This window comes from Narcine bancroftii, chromosome 5 (genome assembly GCF_036971445.1).
Source record: "Narcine bancroftii isolate sNarBan1 chromosome 5, sNarBan1.hap1, whole genome shotgun sequence".
Taxonomy (NCBI): Eukaryota; Metazoa; Chordata; class Chondrichthyes; order Torpediniformes; family Narcinidae; genus Narcine; species Narcine bancroftii.
In genome coordinates, this window is record NC_091473.1 from 171,514,539 (window position 1) to 171,538,895 (window position 24,357).

The following is a 24,357-nucleotide window of genomic DNA, read 5'->3' on the forward strand; positions in this document are numbered from 1 at the left end:
AATATTTGACTCTTTATGGCATATCTAATTTTTTCTAAATTGAAACGAGACATAATATCACTTAACCATTGTGTATGTGTAGGTGGAGTATTGTCTTTCCATTTTATCAAAATTGCACGTCTGGCTATCAGTGAAGTAAAAGGTAAATTTCAGTTTTGAGTCGGAGTCAGTAAAACATCATCATCTTGAAATTATCCGAATTGAGCAATTCCAGTTTGAACATGAGAATCACCAATAATGTTTGAAAGGTATCTTTCCAAAATTTTTCTAAACTAGGGCAAGTCCAGAACACCTTTTCACTTTTTTATGGTGACTAATTTAAAAGTGTTCTTCTAAGTCATCTGATCTCATGTTGCTGCCAGCATTGAGTTGGTGATGTTTTCATCTGGATCTGTGAGAGAATGGTGCACTTGCCTTTTCAGGATGTACTATTAACGGCTTTTACCCCAAATCTTCCTGATACAAAATCACAGCAACATCATGTACAACATTATTTTGTTAAACAGGCTAACCAGATAAAAGCTCCGCTCACAAAGCAGTTGAGGGAATAAAGCTTTAACTGCTAGCTAATTATGTCACTCATCTGCTCGTACCACCCTTCATTCTTCAAAGATTCACCAGCTTTCAAACCTTACAAGGACTTCTGAATGGCCCTCAGCATTGGGAAAAAAAATCAAAAACTATTTAAATTCACAAATTAATTATAATTGTTTTTAAAATTATCTGTTAGTGGGAGTATCAAAAGTAATATTGAATTTTCATCTCTGCACCCTCTCGGGTGGGGGAGGGGGGGTGTATATACTGATCTTTTCCAAACTGCACACTCATCATCCAAAATTAACATGGAAGAATCGCAGGCACTGATATGAGCACCATAATTTAAGATATTGAATTGAAAAGCAGTGAAGCATGGTTTATTCTAACTCTTTGGTGCTAAAATGCTTTAGGATGTTAAGTTTAGTAGACTGCCGCGTTAGAAGTTCTGATGCCTGGAGATCATCCTGAAGATCAAGAAGCAAGGGATTTTCACTTGATTCTTGAGCAACTCCTGGTGGATCTAAAATCCACGAGGCCGTGGAAATATCCTGCAAAAGTTGGATCTTGAAAAATTTATTAAATTAAAATGCTGGATAAAATAAGAATTAAAAGACTTGTTCTATTTAAAATGATCAATTTCAAAAACTTGGCTGCAGTAAACCAGCGGGTTTGTGTTTTTTCAGCTGTTTTGACTTTATCATATTTTAAGAGTCCAATCAATGAACTCTTTATGGGGAATTTAGGTGTCAAGACTTGGAGTCTTAGCAATAATTCAGACATATATGTTGTCAAATATGTCTGCTGTCAAAGTTTAGTGCCATATTGCAACCTCATGGCTACTGAGGATGCTAATGTACGACTTGGCTACATCATGCATGCTAAATGTTAAACATGGCATACGTGGGCATCCGTTTCACATTCCTCAGTATTTTACATTCTCTTTCTCGCATTTAAATCTATTCATTGCCTAACATTTGCCTTCTCTCTCACCACTATTCTCAAATTCTAGCCTTTTCCTTGTTTTTCCACTCTCCTGACTGCACAGTTAGTTGGCTGCTGCAATTTTCATCACCTGGATTGCAACTTCTTTGGTTTAAATGAAAGTGAATGTGGCAATGGTGTGGGTAGAAATTACCATATTATTGAGTGGGTTCATTTCAAATTGATGTTTAAATTTTGGCAGTAACCACATCCAAGTGGTAAATACTGTGTTTGACAAGGAACTGCAGGCATTAATATTGGATGCCAGAAGTTGTAGTTGTGTTACTCATCATTGAATCGCCTTGATATTCGTACAATAATTGTTGCTGAGCATTTTGTTCCAAACTGTTGAATAATAATATTGCTTATTTCATTAATGTAGTTCTTGCACTCTCTGAAATGTTAAAGTGAAGTAAATAAAATATTAGTGATCATTGTAAAGAAGAAAGTTTTCAGAGATAATTGAATTTCAAGGTTACTGAAGTATAATCCCAGCATTAAACATACAGTGAAAGTAATTATATTTATCACATTTAATATAATCTGAACATGAGCTATATGGTGCCAATTACTAATTGTGTATGTTTCTTATAACCTTTTAATTTATTTTATTAATCATGAATCCATATCCAAAGTTTGAATTTTGTTTATTTCAAAATTGAAGTTCTTACATTTTAATTGCTGTTCTGTGCTAGCTTTTTTTTTCACCTTTTTTTTGTGCAAGGTAGCTGAATAAAAAAAAATTTTTTTTTAAAAATGTCCATTTGGTTCTCATACCAAACTTTTATTCAGGTTTCCATATCAAGCTACAGCTATGCCGTTACGTTACTGAATAACACAAATAATGTTTGAAGAGTCTGTGCACGGTTAATGAATGATTTTGCAAGACCATTTGTTTTCACGTCATAAAGATGCCATTTTGTTTTTCTCCTGACCTTTCGATAACTGATGTGCTCATCATTTTTTCCTCGTTCCCTGACAGCAAGGGTTAAAAATAGAAAGCGCTGGAGACTTGTTTCAGGCTAGTCAGAATTCTAACATCATAAGACAGGATAGAGAGTGTAATGCTTCAGAAAAATTGTTGCAAATCTGAAACTTTCTAAAGGATGGTTTCAAACCATAAAAATGTGCAATTTCAATACTAATACTGGCTGGCTTACAGTTTTCTAGCTTTCTTTATCCTAATTTCAAAGTCAACAATTTCCAAAGCTGCAGAGATCAAAGAGAATGTTCCTTGAGCATACACAGAAGATTTTTTTTTCAGTCTGGTATAGCAAATTTAAAATTCTAATTATTGACTTCAATCATGAATTGGGAGAAAGACCAGAACAGATTTAGATGGGTTGACATCCTGAAAAAAACTGGAAAGGGGGTATTTGTTTTGGGCAGTGAATGGCCTAATAATTATTGAGGTCAGATAAAAAAATGAGGTATTGATTGTATGATTTTACAAGGTAAGTTGTCCCAAGATACATCTGCAGATGTTCCTCCGAATGGTGTCTTCAGCTCAGCAATTTCAATTTCTTCATCCGTGACATTCCTTCAATAATAAATGGTAACATATCCCATGTGCTCAATCTTTTTTGAACAAACACCTTTCACACAAGAGCGTAACCTGGACAAGCCTGAATGATTTCTTAGTGCTTATGCCAAATTGCCACAAAAGAAGATATTGTAATAAAGCAGAGGGAAATGGAATAAATGATTCCGTTCAATCATTATCAGGTTCTCCATGATCTACAAGCCTCAGATTTGGATAATGATGGGGTATTTTCCAATTTTTTTGGATGGAGGCAGCTAAAACAGCTTGTGAGGACCTCAAAAACATTAAGACAGCGATATGGATGATTGGCAATACCGCCAGTGGATAAAATGCTTTTGACTTTGAAGTGTACTCTCGATTTGTTCGTTCATCCTGGATTTTAAATGTTTCTGGCAAGGTCATATATTATCTATCCCAGTGGTTCTCATCCTTTTTATTTCCACTCACATACCACTTTATTCCCTATGCCATAGATGCTCTGTGGTTAGTAAGGGATTGCTTAAGGTGGTATGTGGGTGGAAAGAAAAAGGTTGAAAACCCCTGTTTTAATCGTACCTAATTGACTTGTTATGTGCACGGTTTCATAACTCCAAAGGAAATGGGCCAATGACAATTTTCCTCAAGTAAAATATTTCAGTTACAATTTGGTCTAGAGCAGTGATTCTCAACCTTCCCTTCCCACCCACAAACTACCTTAACCAATCCCTTACTCATCACAGAGCCCCGATGGCACAGGGATTACTTAAAGTCGTATGTGGATTGAAAGAAAAAGGTTGAGAACTGTATCCCTAATTGCCCATGTAAAGGTGGTAATCATTCACCATCTCCACTAGTTGTGCTGAGGCAGTGAAGATAATTTCAGTGCTTTTAGGCAAGGACTCTTCCCTACTAATGACATGACATACAACTAAATAGAAATTTTAAGAATAAAGAAAACATATATGTAAATATAAAAATTATGCTTGGTCGTATGTCCACCAGTGCTAACGGCTGCAGGTGTATGATAGCGACAGTCAGACAATATCCCAGCATTGTGTACATCACAGCATCTCTCATTTCTCAGGATCAAAGAATGCCGTACAGGTACAGCGGGCTGTCAGGAGAGCACGGGGCAGGCTGATCAGTGTGGGGATTGATAGGGCTTTCGGGAGAGCGCAGGGCAGTGGGATCAGTGTGGGGAATGATAGCGAGGGGACTTCATGCCATGCTAACATATATCCGACTTGCATCCATTTTGAGATCCGACCATTGGGTCAGAACGGAACTTGGACATATGTTGATGAATGGCTGTATATTTTTCTCTGCTTGATTTGTAACTTGGCACGGAACATAGAGGTGGACCATTACTAAGTAGCCTACTTTGATGGTGTTTATCTGCTTGAGTTGTTGAAGCTGTTCGCATCTAGAATATTCCACCACACGCTGATTTTTGTTTATGCCTTATTGAGAGCAGAAAGGGAATCGTGTGTTGTCACTTGTGGCAGGATATTCAGCCTCTGGCTTGCTCTTATAGCCATGATATTTGTTATTTTGGTTAGCGCTAATACATAGGATATTGATGGGAAACTCTACATTGATCAATTCATTGAGTGTTAAAGATTCTGTCTTGTTGGCGATCATCCTTGCCCAGAATACGTGTGATGAGAACGTAACTTCACTCTTGTATTCACTTTGTTCTTTCGAAGCTGTGCTTTTTTTTGAGAAACTATGAATGAAATTGAACACAAATCAGCAATCATCCTTTCTTCTATCTTAATGATGAAAGATCCAGGAATCTATGTTGCAAGGGCCTGGGATCACTGATAGACATTCAGAATATATTTGTGATCCCAGTGAGAGGGGAGTTTTATCTTTGAATCTCATTGACTTCTAATTTTACTAGGGTTTATAAAGACATAACCTGGTCAACTACTGCTTTGTGTTAACTACAATCACTTCCACCTCCAGCTCTTTGGTTGCTGGAAATGGAGTGTGGAGACAGGAGGTTCTGGCAAAATCCAAACTGGTGGGTGAGTGGTGTTTGATAAGTGTCATTGACATCTTTTCCATCATTTTATCGATTTCTATCTTGTAGAATTAATCTTGACTAAAGATTAGCATTTGTAATTGTGTGAAGTAGAGCGGGAAGCTTGAGTAGGATCACCAACCCAACACGAGTGGCTGAGTCCGGTTGCCAACTCTCCAACTTGTCTTTCATACTTATGCGGGATTTTGCTTTTATTGAGGAATGTTCATGGTAGCACTTGGAGCACTGACTTGATTAGTTAGATTTGAAATCATTTTGCACCTCCTTATATCCCCATTCAGGTCCTATTCCAGGAGCTTGGAACCTAGCCTGCATTGCAGCCACCACCTGTTTTCACAGGGTGGTGCCCTCATCAATCCCTCTGGGAGGCACCGCAGGGTGCTGTTCACTGGCCTCCAGGCGAGAGAGGCAGATATGAAGAACCCCTTCATTCCAAAAAAGGCGGGGGGGGGGGGGGTCCTCACAGTGGGTGTAGGACCAGATGATCACTGGCCAGGAAGCGTGTAATGGAACTCTACCTCCTCATGGTCATCATCCTCCATCCACGTGTTCCCATCCCCCGACCACGTCACCTGGCATTATAGTGTCCCTTATCTTGACAGGATCAACCTGCCAGCTGGATCGGTGGGCTGCCTGCAGCTGAAGCTGCCACACTTTGACCAATTGGCAGGCAGTCTCAGTATATTTGACCTTAAAAGCTTCCAATGCGTGTGAGGAGATTGTCCGTGTCTGATGCCTCCAGTGAGCTAGAGACTCAATTTGCTCATCATTTTGAGCATCCTGCTTTGTTAACTCCTTGGTGACATCCCATTGGCACCTCAGCAACCTTAGGGCTCCCCCACGACTTTGGCTACGAGAAATCCTGATTCCTCCAAGAGGGAGGCCACGTGATGCCCAATCTTCTCCCTGTGGGGTCCAGCCTGCCAACCCAGTTAACCGGCATCACGTGGCCTGCTAGCTTGCTGAACCCCTGACTATTGTCTGTCCATTTGGGTCTCCTAATTTGTACCCCCAAAGTTCCCCTGCAACTCGAGAGTCGCTTCCTGATGTCCACTGTTCATGACCTGGTATAAAGCAGCGTTCGTAGTCAGGGCCAAAGAGCAAAGAGAATCAGCTGCTAGATTTGGAAGGCTTTTAAAGTTCCAGAAGTCTGGCCCCAGAAATCACTGATTTAAAGGAGCCAATGGTCAGTTATTCACTAATGGTTGGACAGATTCCAACCTTGATTGACAGGTGATGTGACTGCCAACTAGATTCCATACGGAGAGGTCACGTGAACATCCACAATCCACAGGACATTTAAGTAAAAGCCTTGTTTTCATTTCACTTCACATGACAAAGATATTTTTTGTACACGGTACGAGAGAAGTATGGAATAAACCAAAACGACTGCTTCACATGGAACAGAGTCCCAAGGAGGCCATAGCCAAAAAAAATTTGAGAATGGCTGGGGTAGAAGGTTGTAATAGACAGGATTCAGAGTTGGGCAGAGAAGTGACAGATGGAGTTCAATCTGGATAAGTGTGAAGTGTTTCCTTTTGGAAGGTCAAACTTGAAGGTGAGTACATGGTTAATGGCAGGATTCTTCGCAGAGTGGGTGAACAGAGGAACCTTGGGGTCTAAATCCATAGATATCTCAAGGTTGTCATGCAGATTGATGGGGTAGCTAAGAAGGCTTATGTCTGCTGGCCTTCTATAGTCTGATTGAGTTCAAGAACTGTGGTTCATTAGTTAAAGCTTGAGAAAACTTTGGTTTGAGAGCTCTTGGAATATTATGTTCAGTTCTGGTTACCTCATTGCAGGAAGGATGTGGAAGCTTTGGAGGATGCAGATGAGATTTACCAGGATGTTGCCTGAATTGGACTATGCATTTTATGAAGCTAGATTAACAGAGCCAGGGCTTTTCTCTTTGAAGCAATGAAGGATGAGTGCTCTACCAGATTATGAGACATAAATAGGGTGGACAGTTAGCACCTTTTTCCCAGGGTGAGAGTAGCAAATACCAAAGGACATCTGTTTCAGGTGAGGGGAGATGTCAGGAGTAGTTTTTTTTTCACAAAGAGTAGTGGGTGCCTGGAATGCATTGCCAAGGGTGGTTGAGTAGACTAGTACAATAGGGGTATTTAACATACTCTTAGATAGTCACATGGATCCAAGAAAAATAGAGAGTTAGGGGTGTGAGGTAGGAAACATTTAGATTGTTGAATGGGTTTATATAGGTTGGCATTTCCGTTGTGGGCCAAAGGGCCTGTACTCTGCTGTATTGTTCAGTGATCTGTGATTTAGTGCCTCCAGCATCTCCTCTTTGAACCTCTTATAATATCAAAGTTTCCTAGCTTTCATGATTTTCTCCACAGTAAATACAAATGAGAAACATTTGTTTAGGACCTCATCCCTCTCCTCTAGCTCCACACATGAACAGCTATGTTGAGCTTTAAGGAACTATATTCTGTTCTGTTCTTGGTTACCTTTTTGGTCTTAACATACTTTTAGAATCTCTTAAGATTCTCCTATGCCGCTTCTACGAACACTATCTCAGGTCCTCTTATGCACTGATTTCCCTCTTGAATATACTCTTACATGCTTGGTACTCAAGAAATTCACAATCCCAGCTGTCTATACCTTTTGCTTGACGAGACTCTCATAATCTCTTATCATCCATGGTTCTGTACTCCTGCCAACCTTGCCCTTCACTCCAACAGAAACATGCTGACGTTAAACACACTGTCTCACTTTTAAAAGCCTTCCGCTTGCCAGGTATCCATTTACCTCCAATGGAGGTAATCAATCTATGCAAGTCACTGAACAATGAGCTGCTGGAGGAACTCATTGGGATAGACACCATCCATGAGGAGAAATGGAAATGGTCAGTAAACATTTTGGTCTCTGGCCCTTTATTAAATTTGACCTTATCCCAATTTAGAAATTTAACTTGTGGACTTGTCCTATCCTTTTTTATAAAAAAAAATTAAACTAATATCATTACATTCAATTATCTCAAAATGCTCCCCCACAGATATTTCCATTGTTTGCCCAGCCTTACTTCCTAAGAAGAGATCAAGCATTGCTAGGGCCATCTATCTGTTTCTTGAGAAAACTTATGTGAACATACTCAACAAATTCCATTGCATCCATTCTCATAGTACTGTGGCAGTCTGAATTGTTGTTTGGGAAGTTATTATTCTTTTAACTCTTAGCGATCTACTTGCATATTTGCTCAATCAATTCCCTCTGACTATTGAGGGGACTAAAAGTACAATCCCAACAATGTCATAGACACTTCCTCATTCCACATTTTTACTCATGGATCCTTAGTGGATAATCCTCCATGATTATCCTCTCTCAGTACTGTTGTGATGTATTTCCTAATCAAAACTCCCACTCTTCTCTTATCTGCACCTCTTTCATGCCTGTAGCATCTCCCTGCTACATTGAGATGCAGTCCTATTCTTCCCTCAGCCATGCTTCCGTATCAGTCCTGTGGATCTAGCTAATCCCCACGCTCACCTTCCTTTCCTGTTAAACGTCATCCATGCTGCTTGGCCCTTCTGTACCTGCCATGGTGTTGCCTGTCCTGTCCACTGAACTTGTTCTCTTGCCCTATTTACTTCCCAAATAGAAATACACTATTGATGAACTCACACAGATAATGCTAGTAAACAATAAGCAGATCAGGCAACATCTGAAGAGACAATTAATATTTTGAGTTAGTGATGTTTCCTCAGAACTGGAAATAGTTGTAGATTTAACTGTTTGTGAGCAATACAAAGCCAATGATGTGGGAGGGGTTGTGGCTGGTGGGTTGGAGTGGAAGAACAGAAGGAACACTCTGTGAAAATAATGAATACTATCTAATGATGCATACTTTGTTTTTAATTATAGGGTGAGATTAAGATCTCCATTAGCATAGAAGATGAAGCCAATAAGGATTTGCCTCCTGCTGCTTTGCTTTATAGGCCAATACGGCAGTGTGTATATGGAGTCCTCTTTAGCCTGGCTGAGGCTAGGAAAAAGGCTGAAAGACTTGCACTAAGAAAAAATAGATTTCCTACTGAAAGTAAGTTATTTTCATATTTTCTGCTGAATATTTGTAGCATAGCAGTTTAAAAGTTTATGGTGGGAGTATCTTCATTAAGCAAATACAAGACAAGAAGTTGTTTTTGGACACCAAGTTAATAATTAAATCTTCTTTAGTAAGTACATTACAGATGCAGGGTATTAAAGTCAGCTGGATGATCAAAACTGTATATATCTGAATATCACATCACCTGGATTGTATTGCCATTGGGAGGCAATTGGCATTGTCCACAGAAAGAAGAAAGTAGAGATAATTGGACTAGATGTGTAGATTTAATTATTTCCAATAGTATTTTCACCCTGAAGAAAAATCCATCCTTTTTGGTCATTTTGAGGAATTTTTGAATGTATTTGAATTAAAAGTTCAATGCCATCATAATCTTGCAGATGAGTTTTTGATGTAAACACGTAAAGGAATTTAGAGCATAAATACAGTCCCTTGATTTTACACGAGTTTAAAATATAGTGATAAAAGAGCAACATTAGGAAGAAAGGACATGAAGAAAAATCCATCAGTAAGTTGTCAATAAAGTACCATTTAAAAATAAAACAAAGGTGATGAGATTGGAGATAATGTTATAAAGGACTAAAGGACAAGAAGTAGTAAGAATTGAAAAGTTTAAAAAGTCCAAGTTGCTGAAAATCAGATTCAAAAACTGCAAATGCTGAAAATAGTTGGCTGGTTGGGCAGTATTTAGTCTAAATTTGATCTGATTGGGGAGATTAAATGGTGCTTGTTGATTTGAAAATAGACTCAGGGCATGCGTGTGGGCTGAATGTAGGTGTTCTGCAAACCACCCACCCAACCTGCATTTAGTTTTGCCAATGTAGAAGTCATCTCATCGAGAACACCAAATGGGAGAGAAGGATTTGCCGGGTCTTTCATCAGGTTGGCAGGCTGTTGCTATCGGAGTGACACTATAGTTCATGTAGTACACACATTCCTTCACAGTTTATGTATACTATAAGTCAATGTAACAGACTGAAACTTGCTATCGATTACAAGTAAAGTGAGGAATTGTGACAAGCAGGCTACAGTTTCTGTTGCAAGTCCGTGACCACGTTGAGTGAAGAGATTAGGATTGACTGCTTTGGAAAGTAAAGTTTTGGACTTTGTGAAGAATAGGAAAGCAGAATGTTTTTTTAAAACTCGCGAGAAAACAATATATATTTGTGTACAGAGTGATCTAGTGTGCTGACTCAGGAGCCACAGAGAGTATTTGTACTGGTCTGGCAAGCAGTTGGGAAGGCAAGTATTACATTAATTTTGTTTGGAGTACTGTGTGCATTTTGGTCTTAGTATCTCAAAAAGAATTTTCAACCATCAGAAAAACTATTGGAAATGTGAAATTAAAAATAGAAAACATCAAAATGATTAGCAGATGCAGGGACATCTGTGCAAAAAGAAACAGTTCACCTTTCATGTCAGACCATTCAGACAAAGGACTCAAACCTGAAACTTTAACTGTGTCTCTCTTTCGAGAGATACTGTTTGACTTCCTGATGGTTTCCAGCATTGTCTCGTTTTATCCTGGCAATGGATTCATTGCATGGTATTTTTACAGGATTGGTTCTTGGGATTAGTGGGTTGCCCTCTAAAGAGCAATTGAGGAAAGTTGGCATTTACTCATTGGATTTTAGAATAGGTTGTGTCTCAATAATAATCTGAGAGACTCTGACGATGGAGATACTTTGGTGGAGAATTCAAGAATATGTGGCATTGTCTCAAGATAAAAGGTCAGCCATTTCGGACTGAGATGAGGAGAAATTACACAGAGGGTTGTAAATCTTTGTTTAATGTATTAAAGACTGAAACTGATATTTGAATATGAAAGAGATCAAGATGTGATTGGTGAAAGAAGGAATGATATACAGATAAGCCATGATTTTGTTGAAGCTGCCTCAGAAGGCTATAGTGCCCGTTCCAGTGGTTATTGTGACCAAATGTTCTTTCCCTGCATCTTTTCTCCCTTTACCGATCTTATTGCCATCTGAGATTTACTACCACTCCCTTAATTGAGAACATTTTTGCATGTGCTGCAAATCTTTCCAACTGATGGTTTTAGAAAGAATTCTGTGGACGTTGCATTCGAGTTTTTATGCAGATTTTATTTGGCCAGCACTTTTTCAAGGTCATAGTTTTAAACTGAAAGGGGAAAGGTTTAGGGGGAACATTGGAGGAAGGTTCTTCACTCAGAGAGTGGTGAGAGTGTGGAATGAGCTGCCATCTGATGTGGTAAATGCTGGCTCGATCTCAAGTTTTAAGAATAAATTGGATAAATACATGGATGGGAGAGGTCTGGAAGGTTATGGAATAGGAGCAGGTCAATGGGACAAGCAGAATGGTGATCAGCACAGACTAGAAGGGCCAAACGGCCTGTTTTCTGGACTGTATGGTTCAAAGTTCACATCAAGCTTCTTAAAATACACAAACTCATCTTAGAACAAAAGACAGTACTTTGTATAATGTCATCAATGATCTCGACATCCCAACCAAGAGACATGAAAATCAATAAAAATGGTTCTTGTGATGTAGGAGATGAATGGAGCAGACAGCTTATCTACATAATACCTCACATCGAAGTGAAATAAATTGTTTAGATTACTTGATTTTGGTGTTTGGGTGATGAATTTGGGCTAATGACTGTGGAATCTCTTATTATTTTTCGGATAGTCAAAGACAGGGTCTCAGTTTAACAACTCATCCAAAATGCAGAAGCTATTTCAGTTCAATGGTCCTCTCTTTTTCTGAACTGTCAACCAACTTCTGATGAACTCAATTAGCTGGTTTTGGACTTGAGTGAGTAACTTACTGACTCAGAGATAAGTGCATTATCTCTCAGATTCTTCAGTTTGTGCATAATTTCTTTTTCCAAACAAGATTTTAAGTCATCATAAGGATCTTCTGCAATGAACAGTAAATGTCTTGAACCTGATCTTTTTTCCTTGGCTGGTCAGATTGCACCAGTGTACATAATTAGGCTTCAGATTTTACTTGAGGGTCAGTTTCTCCGTGAAATTAATCACATCTAAGTATGGCTACCACTGTGGAGAAAAGTTAATGATTTTACTCTCAGCATGAATGTAAAGCACAACGATACCTCTAGTTTATGAACATCTGTGACATTTCTCAGTGGTACATTGGTGTTTGTTTATGTGATGGAGTTCATTTGAAATATAGTTCTGCCTTATTGGAACTTGGACTGCAGTTACAGATCTTGGTTATGTTGTTGCAGTTTAAATATATCTAAGGTGCCCAAAAATATTTAGATGCTTGAAGAAGTTAATTAGAGCTCTTTGTTAAACATGTTAGATTCTGTCTTAAATTCATTATTCAGTTCTAGTTTTCAGAAAATAAGAAAGCCATTTTAAGCTCTAATAGCAGTACGGAGGATCCTTCATTTAACCTTCAACCCTTCATTAACCCTTCACTTCAATCAGAGAAGCTTGAGTTTTATGACCTAGAAAGGAGATGTCAGATATTAATATTAGCTTTGTATAAATCAGGTGAAAATTTAGAAAAGGTTTATCTGGAATGCTGCTTTGATTTGAAGGTTATTAGTGGAGAAAACAGAATATAATTTCAAAACAGTAACCTTAGGATTGATAACAGGAGGTTATTTGAAAAGTGTTAATCATTAAAAATAAATATTTTGATGTATGTGTATAGGTAGAAGTCCAGGGATCACTTTAAAATTACATGAAGTAATAAGAATGTTTCTGGGTGGATAATTTTCCCACATAACTTCACCAAGAATATTTTTAGGAGCTGGATTCATGAACTGTCATCAAAATAGAAATGAATTTTTAAAGGCTACTTAGAAACAAAGTTCCGCAGAGAAGTTATATATAGGTGTTAACAAGAAATCTGCCAATTCTGGGGTCTAGTGCAGTACAAAAAAATCCCAAAGAACATACAGGGCAGTCAAAAAGTGGCAGAATAGGTTATTAAAACAAGGACAGGGCAGTCAAAAAGTGGCAGAATAGGTTATTAAAACAAGGACAGGGCAGTCAAAAAGTGGCAGAATAGGTTATTAAAACAAGGAAAGACCAGTCAGGTTCCAGATGAATGGCAGGGCAGACTTGAGTGACCAAATGGTCTTCTCCACTTCTATTTTTAATATTCTTATTTACTGCAGCTTTATCTTTTTGAATGTTCTGTTTATAAAATATTAGTCTTTCATGAATTGTGTTTAAAAGGCGATCCACAATTAGAGTGTTAGGTATCAGTGGATCAGCACATGTTTATATAATTTATTCTCCATTATAATCTATTCCATTTTTAATATTGCACCAAAAATTATTTGTCAGTATTTATAATGGCTTCTAAGTTTTGTGCTTTTATCTTCCTGTCAGCAATAACATGGTATCAACTCCAAATATAGGAGGCTAGTGATAATTGTTTCCATACATCAACAGAATGTAGAGGCATTTCTGGCACTACCACCATTTATTGCTGACTACCAAAATCCTGTTGGATGTTTAGGGCATTTCACTATTTCAGCTCACCAATTAGCTCAGGGATATATTTGACTTGGGGAAGAACTTGTGTTTTCAAGTGTGCCATCTGTCTAAGAATGATGGAAATTGTGGGTCTGAAAAGAGCTGTGGAAGAAGTCAAATTAATTCACTAATACACATTTCTTGTAGGAAACACTGCAACCCATGTGTATTAGTGGTGGAGGGAATGGATGCTTAAGGTGTTGGATGAATGCTGCTTTGTTCAGTATGGTCTTGGCTTCTTGAGAGTCCTCTGAAGCCACCCTCTCTAGGAAACTGAAGAATATTCCTGATTTGTTCCTTATGGATTGCCGAAAAACTAGTGGGGCATTGACAGGAGTTGTGATAGTTGCTCAGTCACTCTCCAGAGAAATACCTAGTCTTTCACCTTAATGCATAAATGACCCTTGGGCTGCATGGGCCACTTATATGAGAACAGAAATCCAGGAAGGGGCATCCATGTGAGTCTGAATCCTTTGTGCTTAATAATTTCAAAGCACCACGGACCCAGAAGAAGTAAAAACACAAGAAATAGGACCAGTATCACAGACTTTGTGCAGCTCTCATATATCCTGAACGTGTTTTTGTTTTTCAAGTTACTTTTTATTTCCATTGAATTTAAATTACATAGCAAACAGAAACTTGGCACGTATTAACAATTCAATTCATAGTAAATTTCTTCCATACAAATTCTAGATGAACTGCTGAATGGTTTTTATTATGTGCAATTATATAGCGACACAGCTTAGAGTGCTTGGTTCAAATAGAGATCCTAATTCAAAACATAAAGGGTTCTAGAAAATGAAATTGTGTAAGGCTAGGAATGCATAGTTACTCAGTCTACTCTCCATTCCATACATGTTGCAGGCAGATCTATTCATGCCTTTGGTTCCATGAATTGTTTGCTGTGTGCCTGATTATTTCTTAGGTTAGGCAGTTGCATTGAGAAACATCAGATGCCAAAACTGCCACTGAGTAGTGGATAAAGCAGTATGGTGGCCCAGTGCTGAAAGAATGCAGTTCAGTTTTAGAAAGTGACTCATTGGTATGGTTTCTAAACTTTCAAAAATGTGGTAACAGAATATTTATTTTAAATGACTTTTAATAATCCACAGAAGCACTCAATACTGGCAGGGTGAATGGGATGATTTAGACATAAAGCACAGTAAACAGTCTCTTTTAGCCCATGAGCCCGTACGGTCCAATTGAACCAATTAACCTACAACCCCCAGTCCGTTTTAAATGGTGGGAGGAAACCAGAGCCCCCAGGGTAAACCCAGAGGCATGTGGTAAAAATACAAACTCCTTCGAGACAGCCTGGTCCTGATCAATGGTGATGCAACAGCATTACACTAACCACTGCACTAACTGTGCTGCTCATCTTTGTCAAAAGAGCAAATTGAAAAATACAAGGCACTTCATTTTTTTTAACAAAGATTAAAATTTGAAAATAAAAAATTATATATCGACCATATATGCAATGTTCAGCATGACTTAAGAAATTACAAGACAATAAATTGATCAGAAGAGGTGTTGTCAGGAACTCATGCCACGAATATTAGAAGTAGAAGCAGGAATATCTGTGCTGCAATTCGATAAGGTTAAGGCAGATCTTTAACCTTGGTACCATTTTGTAGCATTTGCCTCACATCCCTTGAATCCCTAATATCTAAAAACCTATTGATCTTTATCATGAATATTCTTGACAACTGAGCCTCCACAGTAATCTTGAATAGACATTTCCAATTATTCATTAAACTTTATGTCGAGAAATTTATTCTCAAATCAGTCCTGAATGGCTAATTCCTTCTATCAAGACTGGGACTCCTGGTAGGAAGCACCCCATTGAGGAGAGACATCATTCCTGCACATACCCTGTTAAGCTCTCAAAAAATTGCATCTTTGAATGAGATCATTTCTCATTCTTTTAAACAGAAGAGTACATGGCAAAAATTTAAAAAAAGAAATTGCTGGATATATACTCAGATATAACAGCATTTGTGGGGAGAGAAATAGCTTGATTACCTTCCAGTTTTGCACTTTGATCAGTGAGTCAGTCCAGTCTACATCATCCCGACGTGTATGACAAACATGCATGTCTTCTTTCATAAGTATATCATTCCTTAGGTAGGGAGGTTAGACTGTACACATTATTCCAGATGCAAAATTACCAAGGCCCTATATAATTAGAGCAAGTAGGATACTTCTAAGCTTGTTTTCAGATCTTAACAAACAGTTAGGCTTCCTTTGTCCAATTCTATATGAAGATATTTAGTAATTCTTGTATACTTTTTGGTCTCTCGCCGCTTAAAAAATAAGACTAAACATCTTTTTTTTCCCCACATTATGTTCACTCTCCTGTGGCCTGGTCCATTCGGTTAGCCCAGTGGTTCTCAACCTTTTTCTTTCCTCTGCTGGAGACGCTCTGAGATTAGTACAGGATTGCTTAAGGTGGTGAGTGGGTGGAAAGAAAAAGGTTTGAAAACGACTGTTTCAATCGTATTAATTGACTCGTTATGTGCATGGTTTCATAACTCCAAAGGAAATGGGCCAGTGACAATTTTTCTCAAGCAAATAATTTCAGTAACATTTACGTCGAGAGCAGTGATTCTCAACCTTCCCTTTCCACTCACATACCACCTTAAGCAATCATTTATTAATACAGAGCACCAATGGCATAGGGATTACTTAAAGTGGGATGTGGTTGGAAAGAAAAAGGTTGAGAACCACTGAGTTAGCCATCTGTATCTCCAGGGAGTTTCTCGGCACTGTCCTCACAGTCCATATAGCCATCCAGCTTTGCATTATGCATAGATACAATCTGTATCTATGCACGCATGTTTCATTAATTACAATAGTAACATAATCAGATCTTCTACTAGCAATTTCAAATATTAATGCAGGTTATTGTAATTTAAAAATGGAATATTATCTCAGTCAGTAAAATATATTGTTACTTTTTCAGTTCCCCCAGTTTTAGTGAAGGAGTGGGCTGCTTACAAAGGGAAATCACCCCAAACTCCAGAACTGGTTGAAGCACTTGCTTTCAGAGAGTGGACGTGTCCCAATTTAAAGAAGTTGTGGCTAGGAAAAGCTGTGGAAGATAAAAACAGAAGAATGAGGGCATTTCTTGCCTGCATGAGATCAGATACACCAGCCATGTTAAATCCCTCAAATGTCCCAACGCATCTACTAGTTCTTTGCTGTGTGCTACGGTAAGAGAAATGCAAAATAAATAGTGAATGAAAATGGATTATTTGTTTTCATATATGTATATATTTATTGTAAGTACCATTTAAACACATGTTTTAGTATAATAGTGCCATATTTTAAAAATTCTTAATGTTTCTAAGATATTGAATTAGCGGGATTAGAAATAATTAAATCATTTGAAATGTTCATGTTTTATTTTCTCTGACAACTTACTGAATGTAGAATAAGGGTGCAATTCTTTGTAAGAGCATAGTGTGAGCAGATGCCTCAAATGACACTGTGTATATTCAAGAGGGAAATGTTTGTGTGTATTTTGGTCAGTATGGTTCATAGTGTGAAAAATAAAAAAAATTTTCAAAAAGTGTTTGTGGGTGCGGTGGTAGGAGAAACAATGCAGATGTTTTCATTCTCTTGCCTATTAAATCCTAAAAATGCTTGAGGTCCTAGTAGTTTAAAAACTGGAGATCCAAAATGAAGACATTTATATCTTTGCATGGTGAATCAGTAATGAGGGATCACAAACTACAGATTGTGAACATAATTGGGAAAGTAAGGGAAAAAAAGAATACACTAACAAAATTGCTTTTGAATGCTATGATAAAAGAAAAGAGAATTAAATAGCATATTGATAAATTAAAATTAAGGAGAAAGAACAACAGAGTTGGAAAGTTAATTTAAATTGGCTCAGAAATAATTGTCTAAAAGAATGTGCCAAACTACATATTCTTGGATCTGATTGCCCTTTACATGTAGAATTCTTTCCTTCACTTTCGATAGCTAATTGTTAGTTTTGAAACTGCATCTTAGTCTTAGATTCCCCTTTTACCATAAATCGGTGGTTCTCAATTTTTTTTTTTCCCCCCCACTAACATACCTCTTTAAGTCATCCCTTCCTAAACACAGAGCACCTATGGCACATTCTCTTTTGAAGAACCCGTACAGTACCCTCCATAATGTTTTAGAGAAAGACACTTTTTTCTTTTATTTTCCCCTGAGCTCAACAATTTTATATTTGTAATCAAACAATTCACATGTAATTAAAATGCACATTCTAGATTTTATTCAAGGTCATTTCTATACATTTTGGATTGACTAGAAATTTCAGCAATTTTTATACATAGTACCCCATTGCGGGGCACCATACACTGCAAGATGCAAATCACTAGTTAGCCACAGAAAGGACGGCCAGATTACAGTTTGCCAAGAAGTATTTTTTTTTAAATAGCAGAATTCTCGAAAAAGGTCTTATGGAGAGATGAGATCAAAATGAATCTGTATCAGAGTGATGGCAAGAGCGAAGTGTGGAGGTGTAAAGAACTGCCCAAGATCCAAAGCAGACCACCTTTGCCATGGTTTGCATCTTCCAGTGTAGCCTCTGTATCTCTGTTCATGAAGTCTTCTGCATACAGTAGTCATCGACACATCAACACCTGCCTCCGAAGAATGTTTGTTATCTGTGGGATATACATTTGGGAATTTTTCTTCATTATGATGAGAATTCTGCAGTCAGTAGCAGAGGAGGTCTTCCTTGGAATACCAGTCCCTTTACGGTTACTAAGCTCACCAGTTCAGGTACACTCTTTTTTCTTAATGATCTTCCAAACAGTTGATTTTGGGTACCTTAAGGTTTGGGCGATGTCTTTTACTGTTTTATTCTTGTTTTTTCAGTCTCATAATGGCTTCTTTGACTTTCATTGGCAAAACTTTGGTCCTCGTGTCGAAAAATTGTAACTACAGACTCCAAAGGTGATTAAAAGCTTAGAAGCAAGCCTAGCTCTCTTAAACTTGCACCAACGAAGCAATTAAACATACCTAAGTAATCACAAATACCTGCGAAGCTGAATGTCTCAAACTTTACGGTGCCCTGAAATGAGGGGACTATGTAATTTCTACATGGTCAATCCAAAATGTATGCAAATGACCTTGAATAAAATCTGGAATGTGCACATTAATTACATGTGAATTGTTTTAATTAAAAATTGATAACTGTGGAGCACAGGGATAAATAAAGGAAAGAAAAGTGTCTTTGTCCCAAACATTATGGAGGGTACTGTATATTTTCCTGACCAAAAATTAACATATGAAAATGGTCTCCCCAATATTTTTCATTTGCTCTAAAAATTCAGTCAGATTCATAAGGTATAAGCTATTGTTTACAGATTTATCATTTTTCACTCTCATTAGCTTGAACTTTGCAGGATGTTCATTCAATCTCAAATTTTTCAAAAGTGAATATTAGAGTAAATAGTCTACAATTCTTCAACTCCCATTGGTATTTTTAACATTTGTTTTGTTTTCCTTTTTCAAGGTTTAATTTTGATGCCTTGGTTAATTTTAAAGTGGAATAAGAGTTGTAACAAATACCTGTCACAATCTTTCTTTGGCCAAATCATTTGGCAATGAAGTAATTTTTATTCCTTTAATCATCTTAAATATATCACTTGAATGAAAAACAAATGCCTTGAGAATTGAAGAGCTCTTTTATAACTATTTGAGCATTGGTAACTATAAAAATCTGAGTGCAAATTTGGATATTATATCATAACTAGTTTGTTGGGATATGATTAGAGATGCATATATAGTTTTGTGTGAACTATGTAATTACCAACTAGGATGATTTTAATACTTATAAAAATCACTTTTTAAAAATAATGTGACCTAATTTATAAATTAACTGAAAGAGCCTATGTATATGTCTGTTATAGCTATCTTTTGCAGTGGCCAGGAATGAGAATCCTGCGTCGCCACGAACTCGATGCATTCCTTGCACAGGCTCTGTCTCCTAAACTTTATGAGCCAGATCAGCTGCAGGAGCTTAAGGTAACCAACACTAATTAATTCTGTTAAAGAGGAAGTTTTAATTTTTTAATTTAAATTTAGACATAGAGCATTGTAACAGGCCCTTCTGGCCCACGAACCCATACAGCCCAATCGCACCTAAATGAGGTACGTTTTGAAAGGTGGGAGGAAACTGAAACACCTGGAGGTATCCCATGCAGACATGAGGAGAACGTACAAACTCCTTACAGACAGCGCCAGATTTGAACCCAGGTCACTTGCGCTGTAATTGCCTTGCGCTAACCGCTATGCTAACAGTGCCATTTTGATTAGACTTTTTTTCAAAACGAATGGAAGTTGAATGAAAATAGCAGAAGCCAAGATGAGAAGTTGGGCAAAAATGCATCTATTTCTGTACCGTCCTGTGATTGATTGCAATTAATATTGTATTTACTGTTTACTTTTAAGGGAAATTGTTCATTTTAAATATGATTGTTTTGTACATTGATTGTAATCTGCAGGGCAGCATGGATGCTTTAAACCTTTGTTTCTGTTCATGTAAATTATATTTCCAATGGAGTAGTATATGAATAAAGAAACTAATAAAACTTGGTGAGTTCTACCAAAACTTTATTTAAAATTGGAGCTCAGCATTTGAAACCCTGAAAATCACAGGAATATTGGTCTTGTGTAAAGTGGTAAAGTGGCAAAACGCAAAGAAAGATGATGAATAGATGCTCTTTTGACTATTAACTATTAACAAGTCTGTTCTGGTGTTCACCAGGCATCAGTACCATTTCTAATGTAAAACAAGTGTACAGGAGAAATTTCAAAGTTTGCAGTTGGTAAAATCACCAAGTTGAAATTGGGGAAGAGGAATACAGACTGCATGAGGACATAAACTGCTGAAATAGCCATATATTCAGCAGATGAAATTTAATGCCTTCCACACCCTTAGTTATCAGCCCAAAATTAAAATGGATGAAACAAGCCATCCAGACAGAAAGAAACTTGAGAGTAAGGAATATGGTCAGTTTTATGGGTAGTTTGATAAACAGACTTGAGAGATTCAGGGAATCGAGATGTATAGTAATAATTTACTCACACCCAAATTTATTTGAGTCTCAATTTTTGGTGCCTCAAGGTAAAAACATAAAGGAAACTGTAACCCAGGAATTTTGGTTAATTTGCTAAATCTATTACTCAACTATGCCATCATATCCATCTCCAGTTATTTGTTCTATTTCAAATAGGTGCATCAATAAAACCCAATATTATAGAAATATTGTGAATAGTTAATATTTTTGGATACAAACTGAGATTATCTCAACTGCTTTGATTGTTGAGTAAGATCATAAGAAATAGGTGCAGGAGTAGGTCATCTGGCCCATCAAGCCTGTTCTGCCATTCAGTGAGATCATGGCTGATCTAATAATCGGCTCACCTCCACCTACCTGCCTTTTCCCCATATCCCTTCATTCCCCTACTATGTAAAAATCTATCCAACCCTGTCTTAAATATATTTACTGAAGTAACCTCCACTTCTTCAACAGGCAGTGAATTCCACAGATTCACCACCCTCAGGAAAAGCAAATCCTCCTCATCTCTGTCCTAAATCTACTACCCTGAATCTTGAGGCTCAGTCCCCTAGTTTTAGTCCACCCCACCAATGGAAACAAGTCACCTATCTCTATCTTATCTATGTGTTTCATAATTTTATATGAAGATAAAAGATCCCCTCTCATTCTTCTAAATTCCATCGCGTAAATTCCCAGAATACCCGATCTCTCCTCATAGGTGTGACAGATTATGTTATATTTTATATATAGATATGTTTTAAAGGAGATAAATTGTGGCAGGTTTTTTTTAAGTGCAGGTCACTTTCAAATACTTCAAAAGAGATCTCATTTAAAATGCCAGAGCTTTGCTCAAGCCAGACAGTCCAGGGTCTGGGTGCCTTTGCAAAAACTTTGAAGGATGCCTATAAGGACTTAACAAGTTGGTGTTAATTGGACATACTGTGGAGTAATAAATTATTGTTTTGGAAAGCAACAGATGGACAAACTCGGAAGATTAGGTCCAGAGCAGCAGTCTGTCTGAGTGGGGTTGGCTGTTCTAAAAGGTCATGTGGTTTTCTCTGAGTGAGAGAGAATTCAGTTTCAGTTCTACAGTTCAGCAGCAGCAGCTGGGAGTAGAACATGGCAAGCTTGTGGAAAAACCCCATTTTGAAGATGGGTTGTGAGTTCTAAGTTCAGCCTGATCAAACCCCCTGTGGACCATACAAGAGGAGAGGATTGGCTGCATAAAATTTCATTTGAAATAAGGGAAACCAAAAAAGAACTCTGGTGACCTGAAAGAAAGAGGTTATCTTCTGGAAAACCCTGATGGGGCAAGTTTCTTCGGCAAGACACTGAAGTGGCTGATCTAAAGGAATCAGTTGTGGGTGTCCAACGAGCAACAAATCTCTCTCTGAAATCCAACAAGAACCTTCCTGAGCGGTAACCATTTACCTTTCAAGCACCAAAGCCTGGTGAAATTCACAAATGTTAAATTCTGTGCACATAAGAATTGCCTGCAACCAGTGAACTTGGAGGAATGAGAAGTGAGATTGGACGGTGAATTAAATAACTTTTCTGAACTTACACACACATTACATACATCTGCGCTTAGAATTAGAAGGGGGTTAAATTAATAGTAATAAGTTAAAGTTTGATCCTGTGTTCATGTTTAAAGATAATTAAAAGCATCTTTTCTTTAAGTAACCATATGTCAGTGAATTTCTATTGCTGCTGGGTTTTGGGGTCCTCTGAGCTCATAACATAGGCTAACTCCCCCTCATCTCTGGAATCAACCTGTTGAACCCACTCTGTACCACCTCCAAAGTTACTGCATCTGTCCTCAAGTCAGGAGACCAGAAATGCACGCAGTGCTCCTGATGCAGCCTCATCAGTACCTTGTACAGTTGCAGCATGACCTCCCTGCTGCTGAATTCAATCCCTCTAGCAATGAAAGCCAACATTCCATTTGCCTTCTTGATAGCCTGCTGCGCCTGCAAACTGATCTTTTGCGATTCATGCAGAAGCCCTCCCAAGTCTCACAGCAGTATGCTCCAGTCAATAATCTGATCTTCCATTTTTCCTTCCAAAGTGGATAACCTCACCAATATTGTATTCCATTTGCCAGACCTTGCCAACTCACGTAACCTATCTATATCTCTGCAGACTCTGTATCTTCTGCACAATTTACCTTTTCCACTCAATTTTGTGTAATCAGCAAACTGAAAATCACTGCACTCTGTCCCCCTTCCAGATTGTTAATATAATAGTGAACAGTTGCAGGTCCAGCAGCGACTCCTGTGGTACCCTGATCACCACTGATTGCCAACCAGAAAAACACCCCTGTATCCCAACTCTCTGTTTTCTTTTGGTTAACCAAATCCACTATCCATGCTAATACATCAGCCCCAACTCTATGCAGCTCTATGTCTCTATACAAGGCACACTATTGAATGCCTTCTGGAAATCCAAGAAAACAACATGCATCTTCTCCCCTCTATCGACCACGCTTGTTATATCTTCAAAGATCTCCAATAAATTTGTCAACAGGACCTTCCTTTGCAGCATCCATGCTGTGTGCCTGATGCATCCATTTCACTCCAGCATATATATGTACAATCACTCTGTCATAAGATTTATGGTCAGGAGAAGTTAATATTTTCAATGACAAATGAAAGGTAAACAAGTTTTTTAATTATCTGAATTTATTTTCAAAAACATTCTGCTTTGAAGCCCTGGTTGCAAATTGTCATTTAATGAATCATGTCAATTTGCCAATCACTGGACTGATAAACCAAGGATCTCAGAAAATAATTTTTAAAAACTGCATCAGTTTCGCCATGCTCGTTTAATTTTGAGTCTTGTTTTGAAAAACCTGAAAATAATAAATACTTGTTACTAAGATAGCTTGGACTTTTGTCAAAAACATAGCTGATTCACTAATATCCTTTGAGAAAGAAAACTATACAACTTCATTTTTTGGCTCAATGTGCACAGATATGTTAACTTGAGTTTGCCTAGATTGTAGTAATGATTTCAGAACAATTCCTGCTGTTTCTTGCAAATGGCCAATGCAAAACAAATGAGACATTAATGTAATTGAAGCTATTGAATGGGGCTCTCTGTTAACAGCAACAATAACAAACCAAATTGCCTGAACATCTGAGAAGTCCTGCTCATTCTATTTTGTGCAATGGACAGACGGAGGATCGGCAAAGGCCCCATTAACATATTGCAAGCAATATCAACCACATGTAGTAACAATGTCATCCTACAACTTCCACTACAAATACGTCATCGTAGTTTTCACTGACAGATAACTTGCTTAACATATATTGATAGATCTTGTGATCTTTTGTTTCTAGATTGAAAGCTTGGATCCCCGTGGTATTCAACTTGGAGCACTGTTTATGAGTGGGGTTGATATGGCACTTTTTGCAAATGATGCCTGTGGGCAGCCAGTCCCCTGGGAGCACTGCTGTCCGTGGATGTACTTTGATGGCAAACTTTTCCAAAGCAAGCTTATAAAAGTGAGCCGGGAAAAGATACCCTTGATTGACCTCTGCGATGGTCAGGTATGGATTGCAATGAATGTGGCTGTGTGCCATAAATTTTTTAAAGCTTTCAAATAATGTATGAGATTAAAA

At 37.9% G+C, this 24,357-nt stretch overlaps 1 protein-coding gene across 9 annotated transcripts in view; it reads left to right on the forward strand.

Annotated features, from left to right (window-relative positions):
* The window catches only part of LOC138764190 (constitutive coactivator of PPAR-gamma-like protein 1), a 130,483-nt gene that overhangs the window by 70,817 nt on the left and 35,309 nt on the right, over window positions 1-24,357 (forward strand). For 7 of the 9 annotated variants that reach the window (XR_011358042.1, XR_011358044.1, XR_011358043.1 and 4 more), the window contains 4 exons: window positions 8,970-9,144; window positions 16,630-16,879; window positions 19,583-19,697; window positions 24,076-24,285. Coding sequence is in view for 5 of the 9 variants with exons in the window: in XM_069939764.1 (XP_069795865.1) it covers window positions 8,970-9,144; window positions 16,630-16,879; window positions 19,583-19,697; window positions 24,076-24,285 (750 nt within the window). In the remaining 4 variants the exon portion in view is untranslated. Of the gene's footprint in view, window positions 1-8,969; window positions 9,145-16,629; window positions 16,880-18,286; window positions 18,450-18,545; window positions 19,202-19,582; window positions 19,698-24,075; window positions 24,286-24,357 lie in introns of those variants that run through there. The other 2 variants (XM_069939766.1, XM_069939767.1) reach the window with 2 other exon arrangements.